Below are 12,974 nucleotides of genomic sequence, written 5' to 3' on the forward strand. Positions count from 1 at the left end.
CTTTGGCATCTGAACTCCCGGTCCCCAGTTAGTTGGGGAAGCTTAGAAGATGTGACCTTACTGGGGGGGGGGGGCGTATATTGCCAAGGGCTGGTCTTGGTGCCATGTTCACAATGTGAGCTCTTAGCTGTTCCTCCCACCATGCCGCATGCTTGCTGCCATGCTCCCCAATACATGGCTTATTTTTTGTGTACTGAGATCCAGACTCTAGTCTTTATGGTTATTCAGTAAGCATCCTTAACCGCTGAGACATCTTCAGCTGTTCAATCACTTTTTTATTTGTTGTTCATTTGTAGACCAAATCTTAAATTAATGACATTTTAAATTAATGAGCACCCATCCCTAATGTAACCCTCATCAAGTTTATAGAAGGCTGGGGAAGTTTATCCTTTGGCAGATGTCCTCAAGGCCTGCTAGTCTTCTTTGAAGTAAGAATAATAATTAGTATCTTAGTAATGCATGGAAGAGAGGATGCTTGCTGCTGAGGTTCTAAGGAACAGGGCACTGGTTCCGATATCTGATTCCGGATCCAGAGGGCAGTCATTGTTTGAATAAGAAAGAGACTTGGTGCTCACTTTGTGTGGTAGTTTGAATTTAATTGCCCCTCCCCCCCCACCAAGCTCATAGGGAGTGGCACTATTAGGAGGTGTGGCTTTGTTGGGGGAAGTGTGTCACTGTGGATGTGGGCTTTGAGGTTCCATGTATGCTTAAGCCACACCCAGTGTCCCAGTTCACTTCCTGTTGTCTAAGGGTGAAGATGTAGGGCTCTTAGCTCCTTCTCGAGCACCATGTCTTCCTGCATGCCACCATGTCACACCGTGATGATAATGGACTAAACCTCTGAAAATGTAAGCCACCCAATTAAATGTGTTTCCATTATAAGAGTTACCGTGGTCATGGCGTCTCTTCACAGCAATAGAAACCCTGACGAAGGCCACTTTGTGAAGGATCCCGTATTTTATCACCTGGAACTCTTTGACAAAGGCTGTTTGTGCAGTGCTCTAGGGACCCTGGCCCTGGCCAGCAAACCCTTACCGTATCTGCCTCCGTACCATCCTATAAGTGATCAAACCAAACAGGAGTGTTCGAGCTACAGGAGCACCACACCATGAGAAGAGACTTACACGGTGTGGAAACTCTTCTCATCTGGGGAACAGAAATGAGACCCTCCACTTTCCCCAGCTCCTTCCCTTACCCTGGCACCGAGCCCTCCTGGGGATGCTGGCTCATCAAGTGGGAGAATCTGTTCTTTTCCACGTGTGTTTGGAGAAGCAGGGTGATTAAGTTGGTCGGAAACACCCGGTCGAGAAGTTTCAGTGCCTTTCGCAGCATTTTCTTGGCGAGTACCATCTGCCCCATGTTGAAAGAAACCTAGGGGAGATGGGGAAAGAGAGAGGAAAAGCATTCTGTGTTCTACTGTAGTCAGTGTGCTCTAGGCTCGGTGTGCTCCAACAATAAATGGGGAGGAGTACGTGTCTAAGAAGCAACAGAACCTTCCTGGGCTTTGACATAGTATTAAAAATAAATGTTTATTGGGGGCCTGCACAAGGAAGGCTGCAGAGTAGGGTTTAGCATTGAGCTGTGTATCATATAAGGGAATGTTTAGTCATTTATGTGCACTGTTTCAAAGACATTTCATAAAGATGTCAGCCTACTTGGCAGGAAAGAGATCAAGTTATAGCGAGACAGTATTGAGTCAAGAAGCTTGGGGTTCTAGAGTCTTGGGCAAGGATCTGTGCCAGCGGGTGAGAAGAGAGTATAGGATACACACAGATGACTTCTACTCCTTCTGTGGATTGCCAACTTTAAGCCTCCAGTGGTTTCTTACCTGGGCTTTGAGACTATAAAATGTAGCATATTCAAAGGCCTGGCTCCAAGAATCTTCATTCGTCAGAGTTTTCAGCAACCGCTCTCCCTCACCCAAATAAATGTATGCCTGCAACCAACCAGCAAAGGGAAGAAATGTGGGTGACAGAGGATCTATTACATCAGTTAGTACTGAAGCAAGGGAAGCTGGAGCCACTTCAATTCCCAGGCCATCCCCATGCCTGGTTCCTTTGGGTATAGTGGGCCTCTAAACTAGATAGAAGCTGGGTGAGTATTTTAGCTTCACGTCTACCTCTGGCTGCTAGATGTAGCAATCACTTCTTTTTTGTTTCTTTATATGCATATAATTACCTCAGTTCCAGGGGCATGTTGCCATGGAAACTTAGAATTTTCCTAGGGGAGTGTTTACTAATGTTGGTGGTCTCAAGCTTGTCTGTGTGATGGTTTGGCCAAGCTGCAGGGAAACGAACGTGAGGGCTATAGGACTAAAATCAAATTCCCATCAAACAGGAAACCTAGAGATATTTCTGTACTCTAAAGTGATGTTGGACAGCAAGGCACAAACCCCTGGGGAGTTACTTATCAGGACTGTGTTGAAAACGAAACATTTATTCTAAGAATGAACCCAGATCATGCATGTAAGTCCATTGTTCTCTTTCCTGGACAATTTCAAAAGGGCCAATATTTCATTAATTAATAAAAGATTTGCTTTGTAACCTAGGGTGGTATTGAACTTGCTATGTAGCTCAGGCTGATTTCCAGCTTGTGACTGTCCATGCCTGGCTTGGTTGTAGTGCTATAATTATATAATATTTTAATATAATAATAATAATAATAAATCAATTATTAATTACTTTTTTTTCAAAACAGGGTCTTGTGTATCTTGCGTGGCCATAAACTTGCCATATAGCTGAATCTGGCCTTGACTAGATCCTGATCGTCCTGCCTCTACCTCCCAAGTACTGGCATCACAGGCACATGCCCCCATGCCATGATGTATGATGATTGTGGTGGTTTGAATAGAAATGACTCCTGTAGACGCGTGGATTTGAATACTTGGTCATTAGGGAGTGTCACTCTTAGGAGGTGTGGCCTTGTTGGAGTAGATGTGGCGTGTCACTGGAGGTGGGCTTTGGAGTTTCAGAAGCCCAGTGGCTCACTTTTCCTGCTGTCTACAGATCTCGGTATAAAACTCTCAGTTCCTTCTTGAACACCATATTTCTGTCTGTGTGCCACCATGCTTCCCAACATGATGACAATGAACTAAACCCCTGAACCTGTAAGCAAGCCCCCAGTTAAATGCTCTCCTTTATAAGAGTTGCTGTGGCCATGGAGTCTCTTCATAGCAGCAGAGCACGGACTAAAACAATGATGGTACTTGAAATTGCTCCAACTCTCTTTTCTCAGTCCGAGATCACGTCCCTTCTCAGCAATGTGATTTTTTCTAAGGAAAGGGCTGCTAACAGGGATCAACATGAAGTCGTACAAAAGCACACAGGAGCTGGACTCTGGCTGTGTGTCTGAGTCTTAGGGGTGGAAGAGGAGGAGGAGGAAGAGGTGTAGAACAATAGCTTACCTTATAGTTGTCACCCAGGAGGAGATATGCAGATGCAGTTTCTAGGAAGTAGTACAGGGCTTTGTTGTTTTCTCCTAAGGCTACAAAATGTTGGGCCAGTGGCAAGATGACAATCTGGAGCAGCTCCTCACACCGGCATGATTCTGATGGAATGATGTATTCCGGAGACGACCTCATCTTTATGATAACGTTGTCAAAGAAATGTAATATTACTTCCTTTGTTTCTGTGTCACTGTTTAAATATAAGAATAGGTAGATCATCCATAGATTTACAGACACGGCACAGATTTTAATATGAAATTATCTTTGAAGACTAACAAAGATCCAGTGTTGCTTTCACTGACCAGATGCACCAGGCAGCTCCTACCAGTTTGCCTATGTACCTAAGAGGCCTAAAGAGCTGACTCAGAAGTGACCCCAAGGGTGATCTCATGACCACTGCTTCTGTTCTAGCGCCTAAAAACTCCATACATGCATACCTGAGGATCTCAGGGAATCTGTATTTCTTATGGACCTCTGACTTAGAAAAGATGACGTCCTCTTCAGCTAGAAAATAATTGAGCAAATGAGACATTTGCCTTTCACCAAAGACTCTTTTTCCCTTTTCCCAGCAAGGAACCATATTTTCCAGTCCATCACCGCCCTACCCCAGGCACCTCAGCTTAGAAAAAGCCATGTGGTTCTTTTCTCTGGTAGAATCAGATCATATGTGATGGGTGTCACTTCTGAAGTAGATGGGTTTTTACCCTGTTCTTTCCTTAGACAGGATTGTAGCTGGTTCTGAACAACCAAAGGAAAGCAAAGCACCAACCAGGAGGAGCCTGAGTCTGTAACTGTCTGCCAGACCACTTGTCAAAATTTTAGTGGATTTTTGTTTGTTTGTTTTGTTTTTGTTTTTGTTTTTGTTTTTTTTTTTTTTTTGAGACGGGGTTTTTCTGTAGCTTTGGACCCTGTCCTGGAACTAGTTCTTGTAGACCAGGCTGGTCTCGAACTCAGAAAGATCCACCTACCTCTGTCTTCTGAGTGCTGGGATTAAAGGCATGTGCCACCACCACCCAGCTTAGTGGATTATTACAAAGGCTGGTAAATAAAGTCCCATTCCATTGTGCTGATCCCACTGAAATGCTGGTTTGTTATAGCTGATAACATTATCCTAACCCACTTAACCTACAATAATTAAAACTACAGTTTAACAATCATAAAGTAACAATAATGTGTCCTAAAGAAATCGAAATTTAAATACATACACACACATACATATATAAGTTGTTTTGAGATGGGGCCTCATGTATCCCAGGCTGCCCTTGAACTCAACTTGTAACCAAGGATTGTGGGAGAATGGTCTGTATTCTGTCAATCATATTTTTAAATAAATGTTGATTGGCTGGTAGCCAGGCAGGAAGTATAGGCAGACAATCAGACAGGAAGTAGAGGCGGGTCAAAGAGAACAGTTGAATTCTGGGAAGAGGAAGCCCATTCCTCTGCAGTAGTGACCCATTCACAGAAGAAGGAAGATGTGACTGCCTCACTGAAAAAGGTACCGAGCCATGTGGCTAACTATATACTAGAATAATGGGCTAATATAAGTTATAAGAGTTATACAAGTACTCTGCTGACTCTTCCTACATGGTCTAGAAAACACAGATACTCTAATGAAGCACTCCAAAGGCTAACTTAAAGAGATAAAGTCTTAAACTTGACATCTTCTGTCTAATGAGACTTCAGTAGGTTGGAAAGTCCCATGGGGAGAAGAAAGTAGCCTATTCCAGAGCATTTGCCAGTGGCAGAGGTAGGGCAGCCGCCTAGCAATAAAATATGACTTTGTAGGTTTGTTTTGCTTTGTTTTGGACAGTGTTTTACTATCTAATCCAGGCAGTCCTTGAGCTCTGCAGGCCTCCTACCTCCTAGTCTTCATCCTCTTGCCTCAGCTTCCACACACCTGAAGAGAACTCTTAGTTCATAAAAATGAAATTTGAAGGTTCTGTGCTCTTGTCCTTACAGAACAGATTCCCTGACATGTGTGACTATCATCCTGCATGTGGAGCTTTGCCAGGGTTCTTAACACACTGCATAAGAACCCTACCCCTTGAACGCTAACCAAGCCTTTGTAGTCTGTGTAGCTCCATCTAGAATCTCAGTTTAGATGGCAGCATCCACTGTGTCTTGGTTTCTCGGTACAGATTTTAATGTCAGCAGCATTCTACACATGTATTAACTTCATTTGCTCTGAGACAATGTCTCTTGGAGCCCAGGCTGGCTTTATACTTGCTATCTAACCAATGATGACCTCAAACTCCTGATCTTCCTGCCACCATGTTCCAAGTGTTGGGATTGCAGGTATGTACAACAATCAGTTTAGTTTTGAAATAGTCATAAATATATTTTCAATTTTGAAAAAATTGTAACGTCAAGGATGATAAGTGATGGTAGTCAACGGGTGGTGACAACTGGGTACATTTCTCTGACACCTCATTGCCCTGGGGAATGAGCCCTACCACTGATGAACCATCTTCTGTGTGCCTAAGTCCTTAGAAGACTTGACTCTTTAAGATTTCAAACTCAAAGATGGACCCTCTTCTTTTACATTATTTACTTGTGTAAGTGGGCATATGTGCCACAGTGTGCATGAAGACATCAGAGGACAGCTTGTGGGAAGCAGGTCCTTTTTATGATTCATGTGGGTCCCAGGGATCAAACTGATTTGCCAGGTTGACAGTAGTCGTCTTTCTCCTCTGAGCCATCTCAAAGTCCCTGATATCTGTTCGCTTCCCCCCCTCTTGAAAACGTGAGGCAGAGCTGGGGTATGACTGCACGTGACTGTAACACCGCCACTCAGAAGTTCAAGGCCAGCCTGGTGTAAGTAGTGAGTTCCAGGCTAACAGGGCTATATAACGAGACCCTGTCTCAGAAATGAGAGACAGAGAGAGAACTGAAGGGGGAAGAGAGTTAACTAAAACTAAAAATGTATATATGAAAAAGACACAAGGGAACCTACTATTTTGTTAGGCTAATTATTTAAAAAAAAAAGTTTGAAGGGAAGTACCCTTGTATGAATGGAGAATGTTGCCACCGCAAGTCATAGGTTGTTAAGCAGAAATGCCAGAACCAGGTGTGGGATACCTCCTATGGTCAGCAAGGATCCAGAGGTTCCTTCCCAACAGTATAGGCTATTTCCATTTATTTTAGATAATAGGATGATCTATTGTTGTTGCTTTGACAAGGTATCAAAATGCCTTCTAAGTAGCTCTGCTTATACCCATAGCTTAGTGCTGCTTCTGTTTGAGTAGGTGATAACTAAGCAGAGTCTCAAAGCTGGATAAAGTACCGAGCATAAGTGGCTGTGGCATGCTCAGCCCTAACGGAGACATCTGTTTTGACTCCTCAAGGCTCAGGGGATATCGTGGAAGTTAACCCACATGCCACCTCACTGGCTTCTATCCCTTGCTGAGAGACACTTTGATTTCAGCTCAGCTGCCCTTTGTTTGCAGCTGTATGGAAGCCCAGGGAGATGGACTCCGCTACTCCAGCTGCACTGCCAGCTCTTTCCTGCCCCGTGGACCTGTCGCACGGCTTGTGTCCCAAACCCCGGGGGTATTGGAGCCTTTAAGGTCCTGACCCAATCAATCCATATAGATCTTAATCTCTAAAACGTTCAAGCAAGAGCTGGGATTGGTTAGAAGTGAATTAAATTTTACTTTTATATCCTTGAGACTTTGCCATCTTCTTGACTTTATCCATATCCAAGGGGTTGAGTCGGCTGTCCACTATGAAATGGTGGTAAGGAATGAAGTCCCTGTTCTTGCAGTGGTTGCACCGATGGGCCTTTGCCTCCAAAAAGCGGGCACATTTCAAATGCAAGACCTTCTTCTGGTCCTTAAGCCAGAGTTCATAGGCCGTTTTCTGCATTATAGGTCTGCAGAAGCGCAGGATCTGGCACTCAATCACTTCTCCTTCCTTCTCACGTAGTTCCTCTTCATCACTAGCTGGAAGGAGAAGGAAGGACTCTTCAGCCAGGCAGCAGGCACCAATCCAACCGCTCCTTCCTAACACATGTTATTTTTGGTAGGTTGTTTTTGTGGTGATGGGGTTTGAACCCTGGGACACTGTGCATGCTAGGTTAGTGCTCTGCCTCTTCACTCCAGTTCTCTTATCTAGACATGCCTCTAGCCAAGGGGGAAAGACAAACGTTCTCCAGGTACTACTCACCTAACCCCTCGCTGGGCTTCAAGGACAAAGAGCGATAATGCACCTCAAGTGTGGTCACGTTTTGTTTTAGGGCTAGTTGAAGATCTTTGCTACTCCGGAAACAATCAAAAATATTTGATTCCACGAGGGTGGCCAGGGCCTTAATCATGGTCTTCATGTTCCAGCAGGGGAGAATCTCAAACAACAGCTCTGTGGTGAAGGTTAGGCCAATGATGGCAGCACATCTCACCAGCATCTGATGGGAAAGGCTCATGCTGTCCAGCTGGACCAGAGAGATTTCTGCATGTGGAAAGCCACAATGGGACACTAGTTATCTGCCATTATCAGATGCATTCTAGAGATAGATGACTGTCCAGAGCTACGATTCTGGTTTATAGAAACCTAGCTAAGCAAAGTCAAAAAAGATAATTGCTTAGTACCCAGTTTATAGATACCCCTCATACTGGAAACATACAAGATGCAGTTTCTATAGTCTGTCTACATGACATGAGTAAGACTTCTCCAGCTGCCCCTCTGTCTTCACGGACTCTTCTTTTCTGTGGATCTGCCTCAGGAGTAAGCATAAGGCTCTCCATATCTGCTCAAGGGATTTATTTCTGCTCATGACACCCATTATCATCTCTATTGCTTTAGTAAGGGCTGAAGAGCCCAGAGTGCCATCCCAACTCTTCATCTAAGCTTGGACATAGTTCATGTGTTCCTGGTCTTTAGATTTTTTTTTTGAGGTATGTGTGTTCTGGGGCCTAAACCCAGGTCCCTTAAGCTTGCTTTACAACCTGCTCTACCACTAAGCCACATCCCTGACCCCTTCTTAGAGACTTTTTAAAAAGATTTTTTTTTTTTTTACTTACATGTGCTTGTTTGTGTGTGTGCACTTAGAAGTCCACATTGAGAGCCCTCCTCAATTACTCCTCATCTTATTTATTTACTTACTTACTTTTTTGTTGTTTTTTTGAGACAGGGTTTCTCTGTGCAACCATAGTTGTCCTAGAACTCACTTTGTAGACCAGGCTCCACCTGCCTCTGCCTCTAAAGTGCTGCTATTAAAGGTGTACACCACTATTCCCAGTCATTTGACTTTGTGAGATGAGGTTTATGGTATCAGAATGAGAATGGCTCCCGAACGCTCACATGTTAGCCTTCTATTGGTGGAACTGTTTGGGAAGGATTAGGAGGTGTGGCCTTGTTGGAGGAGGTGTGTCACTGGAAGTTGGCTTTGGGGTTTCAAAAGCCCACACCATTCCCAGATAGCTCTCTCTATCTCCCATTGACAGATAAGGATGTAAGCTCTCAGCTACTGCTCCAGCACCATGTCTGCCTGCCGCCATATTCCCCTCTGTGTGATGGTCATTGGCTCTAACCCTCTACAGATATGAGCCCAGGTTTAAATGTTTTCTTTAATGAACTGCCTTGGCCCTGGTGTTTTGTCATGGCAATAGAAAAATAACAGGTCTTTTTTTTTTCTTTCATGGAGCCTGATACTCACCAATTCAACTAATCTGGTAGACCCTAAGTCTCAGTGAGCCTCCTATCTTTACCCCCTTCAGTGCTGGTGCTAAAACCATGTGCCACCATGCCTGGTGAGTTCTAGGGATTGAAATCAGGTTCTTCCTCTAGCCTGGCACAACAAATGCCTTACCACCTCCCCAGCTCTTCATATTTCACTTTTGTGCATTTGAACAAGCATTTGTTCAGTCCAGAATATGTACCAAGAGAAGGAGTCTCCTAACTACAGGGAGAAAAACCATATCCACTGTATAGCCTGCCTACCACCTGGGCAATGCAAAAGCAAGTACTCAAAGAGCTTGGTTATCATCTTTCTTTAGACAGCCATCCTAGATGAGGCAAAAGTAAAACCTACTGAAAAATGAATGCAAGTTCAACTTCCTTTACCTTTCAGTGATGCTGGAGGGGACAAGTTCTTTAGCCTGACACCACTTGCAAGGTAACAGACTTCCTTACGTCCCTCAGATACCAAAGTATAAAAATGTGTGTCTTCTGTCGGCCTAACAGAATTCTCTATGGGGAGACAAGAGGGCAGGAAAGTTGAGAATCATTTTCCTGTCTTCAAAAAGTCTGATTTCCCTGAAAACTTGGAGAAGAAACTGAACAGACGTCGTGGTTCACCAAATGTTCTAGAACATCTCATTTTAAATAAAACTGATATATGAGAATCTAAATTAACTCAAATTATTTTATGTTCCTTTCCCACCCTCCAAAACAAGAATTGGTACTATTGGTGTCTCCATAATACTTTTAGCTTTACAAAAATGGGGTTCCCAACAACCTAGACTCCATCCTATCACACGTAGTACATAGAGCTCTGTTCTCATTTGTATGCCCACTGGTCTTACAAGGGGACATTGCTATAACCAGGGGGAGATTTAAAATGGTGAGGCTTCCAAATAAACATGCCTACTACATTGGTCTACCCAAACGTGCTCCAAAATGTTTACTGCTCAAGTTATTCCTATAACACTTAATGGGTGAGGTACAAATGCACTGGTAAATAAAGTGAAGTTCCTCATCTCCTGGAGAGGTAAGTCATGAGCCCAAAGGCTGCCAGGCGGAAAGCAGCCCACCAGTGAGCATGAGCAGTACTAGACAGTTCACAGCAATATATTTATTAAAGACTTTCAGTGTAATATAATCTGTGAGGGTGATCAGCATGAGTAATGCATGCTTCCAGGCCTCTTGGTGCATAAAACTATGGTGACAGATATCCAAGTAATTAACCAAAAAAACATCAGGAAGAGTGAGCAAGAGCTAACAAGCAAAGAGTAATATGTTGGGATAAAGTCAAATGAAGGGTTCAAAAAGACCCTGATGGGGCCCTTACATTTCCCCATGTTCTTGGTGTATATTTTTGGTTTTTGTTTTTTTATTCCCCCCCTTTTTTTTGGAGGGGGGAGAGGATCTAAAGACAGGGTTTCTCGGTGTAACTACTCTGGCTGTCCTGGACCTCACTCTGTAGACCAGGCTGGCCTTGGACTCAGAGATCCAACTGCCTCTGCCTCCCAAGTGCTTGCACAATTCCTGCCTGGCTGAGGTGCGCATCCTTTAGCCCAGCCCTGGAAGTCTAGGTTAGTTGGATTTCCTTAGTCTTCTTAGGATCTCAGATCTAGTGCTTTCTTACTCTCCAGAAGCCCTCTTCCATGGGCTAGCCTCAATCCTTGCCACCTTGCTCTGCAAAAAAAAACCTAGTGACAGAGTAGTCCCGAGAAAGCCACTTACTGAACAGGTTGTTCCAGGTCACGTTGGTCTCTTCCTCAGACTCTGCTTGTTGGAAAAGGAGAACTCTGTGGTGGTCGAGGTTCTTCAGCAATTCTTCACAGTAAAGTGGGATCCCACAGCTCCCCTCCACCAGGTACCTGTAGGGAGAACAAGGCGGAAGGCTCATGGAAAGAAACAGCTGTTGGTCTAGAAGGCTCTCTTCTCCGCCCCCATGTCTTTCAACTCTTTTTCAAGTCTGGGGATTGATTTTTCTTCTTTTTGCTTTCCGTGCTAGGCCCTGTGTGCGCGAGGTGTGCGCTCTACCACCGAGCTACATTCTTTTTCGTATCACAGTTTAAGTTATGTGACAAATGAGTGTTTCCAAAACTGAGATGGCATAAAAAAGCACATCCTCTGGCTTGCTTCTCTTCCTCATGCTGTAGGTAATAATTTTGATTCGCTTCGGTTAATTCTGTCAACATTTCTTTAAAAGATACAAACAGGTCCTAGCAACATGGCTCAATGGTTAACGACACTTGCTGCACAGGCCTGACAACCTGAGTTTAATCCCCAGAACCCGTGTAGGAGGAGCCAACTCTCCAGGGTTGTCCTCTTGTCAACCACACAGAATAACAACAAACTTAATGTGTGTGTTGTGTTAACAAGAGCCTGCTAACACTGTGTCATGGGAGAGAGAGGGGCTAACTGGATCCCACCTTTCCCTGGGGTTTTGCATGTTGTTAACGGGGGAGGGAGAGACATTTCCTTCACATAGCCACTGGTGAAGTACCCATTCTCCTGTCAACAGCTCCTCCCCCATGCAGCCTTAATGAGTCTTACAGACATATACACACATCCAAGCCAGGAACGTGGAAAGGAGGTTATCTGGTGTAGAGAAAACCGAACAATAGGAGGAAGAGTTAACATTAACAAGGTTGGCGTGAACTTAATGTACGTAATACACATGTATGAAAATGTCACAATGGGGGGGGCTGGAGAGATGGCTCAGAGGTTAAGAGCACTGACTGTTCTTCCAGAGGTCCTGAGTTCAATTCCCAGCAACCACATGGTGGCTCACAGCCATCTATAATGGGATCTGGTGCCCTCTTCTGGCATGCAAGCATACAGGGAAGGAATGTTGTATACATAATAAATAAATAAATAAATCTTTAAAAAAAAAAGAAAATGTCACAATGGCCAGGTGGTGGTGGCGCACGCCTTTAATCCCAGCACTTGGGAGGCAGGTGGATCTTTGTGAGTGTGAGGACAGCCTGGTCTACAGAGCAAGTGCCAGGACAGGCTCCAAAGCTTCCCAGAGAAACCTTGTTTTGAGAAACAAGCAAAAACAAACAAACAAAACCAAAACAAACCAAAAAAAAAGAGAAAAATTCATAATGAAACTCATGTGTAATTAATAGATGCTAATAAAACATACACACATGTAGATTCCACCACACACACCTCTCATGTGCCTCTTTTTAAAATAATGTTTTCAGTTTTGCATGTGTTTTGACTGCATGTCTGTCACTGCACCACATGCATGCCTGATGCTCTCAGTGGCAATTGGATCCCCTGGAACTGGAGGTACAAACGGTTGTGAGTTCAGCAGATGGAAGCTAGGAATCAAACCCTGTACACTATGGAAGAGCAGCCAACACTCCTAACTGGTGAGCTATCTCTCAAGCTCCTGTCTTATGTTTTTGTTAGGTAAAAGACACCATGCGTACTAGGTTATACCTCAGTTTTTCCAGGCCACAGTGAGTCCGAGTCAACACTCTGTTAGCAAGCTTTCTTATTCCCCTTTGTTACTACTCCTGCCATCTACTGAAGGATCCACCTACTTTACTGAACTTAACCACCAAGGGATGAATATGTGAGTTGCTCCTAGTGTTTCACTAATATAAGTTAAGGCCTCAAGGAAAACTTTGTCTGTCCATCATTTAAAATTTTTTTGTCAGACATTTGAGATCTGAGATAGATCCCTAGAACATTTAGTATTGGTAGATCGAATGATGTTTGGCTGGGGACTTAGATCAGTAGCAGAAGTGTTTGCCTTGTATGAGTAAGAGACTTGGTTCTGAGAGAGAGAGAGAGAGGAAAGAGAGAGAGAGAGGAAAGAGAGAGAGAGAGAGAGAGAGAGAGAGAGAGAGAG

General features: G+C 44.0%; 1 protein-coding gene across 2 annotated transcripts in view; it reads right to left on the reverse strand.

Moving 5' to 3' along the window:
* Adcy10 (adenylate cyclase 10) overlaps positions 1-12,974 on the reverse strand; it is an 82,036-nt gene that overhangs the window by 19,478 nt on the left and 49,584 nt on the right. For both annotated transcript variants that reach the window (XM_005370101.2, XM_026777525.1), the window contains exons 17-24: positions 10,844-10,980; positions 9,503-9,628; positions 7,603-7,888; positions 7,099-7,382; positions 3,883-3,949; positions 3,404-3,635; positions 1,829-1,936; positions 1,196-1,371 (exon numbers count right to left, since the gene is read on the reverse strand). In XM_005370101.2, coding sequence (XP_005370158.2) covers positions 1,196-1,371; positions 1,829-1,936; positions 3,404-3,635; positions 3,883-3,949; positions 7,099-7,382; positions 7,603-7,888; positions 9,503-9,628; positions 10,844-10,980 — 1,416 coding nt within the window. The remainder of the gene's footprint in view (positions 1-1,195; positions 1,372-1,828; positions 1,937-3,403; positions 3,636-3,882; positions 3,950-7,098; positions 7,383-7,602; positions 7,889-9,502; positions 9,629-10,843; positions 10,981-12,974) is intronic.

This window comes from Microtus ochrogaster, unplaced genomic scaffold, assembly GCF_000317375.1.
Source record: "Microtus ochrogaster isolate Prairie Vole_2 unplaced genomic scaffold, MicOch1.0 UNK70, whole genome shotgun sequence".
In the NCBI taxonomy this organism is placed as follows: Eukaryota; Metazoa; Chordata; class Mammalia; order Rodentia; family Cricetidae; genus Microtus; species Microtus ochrogaster.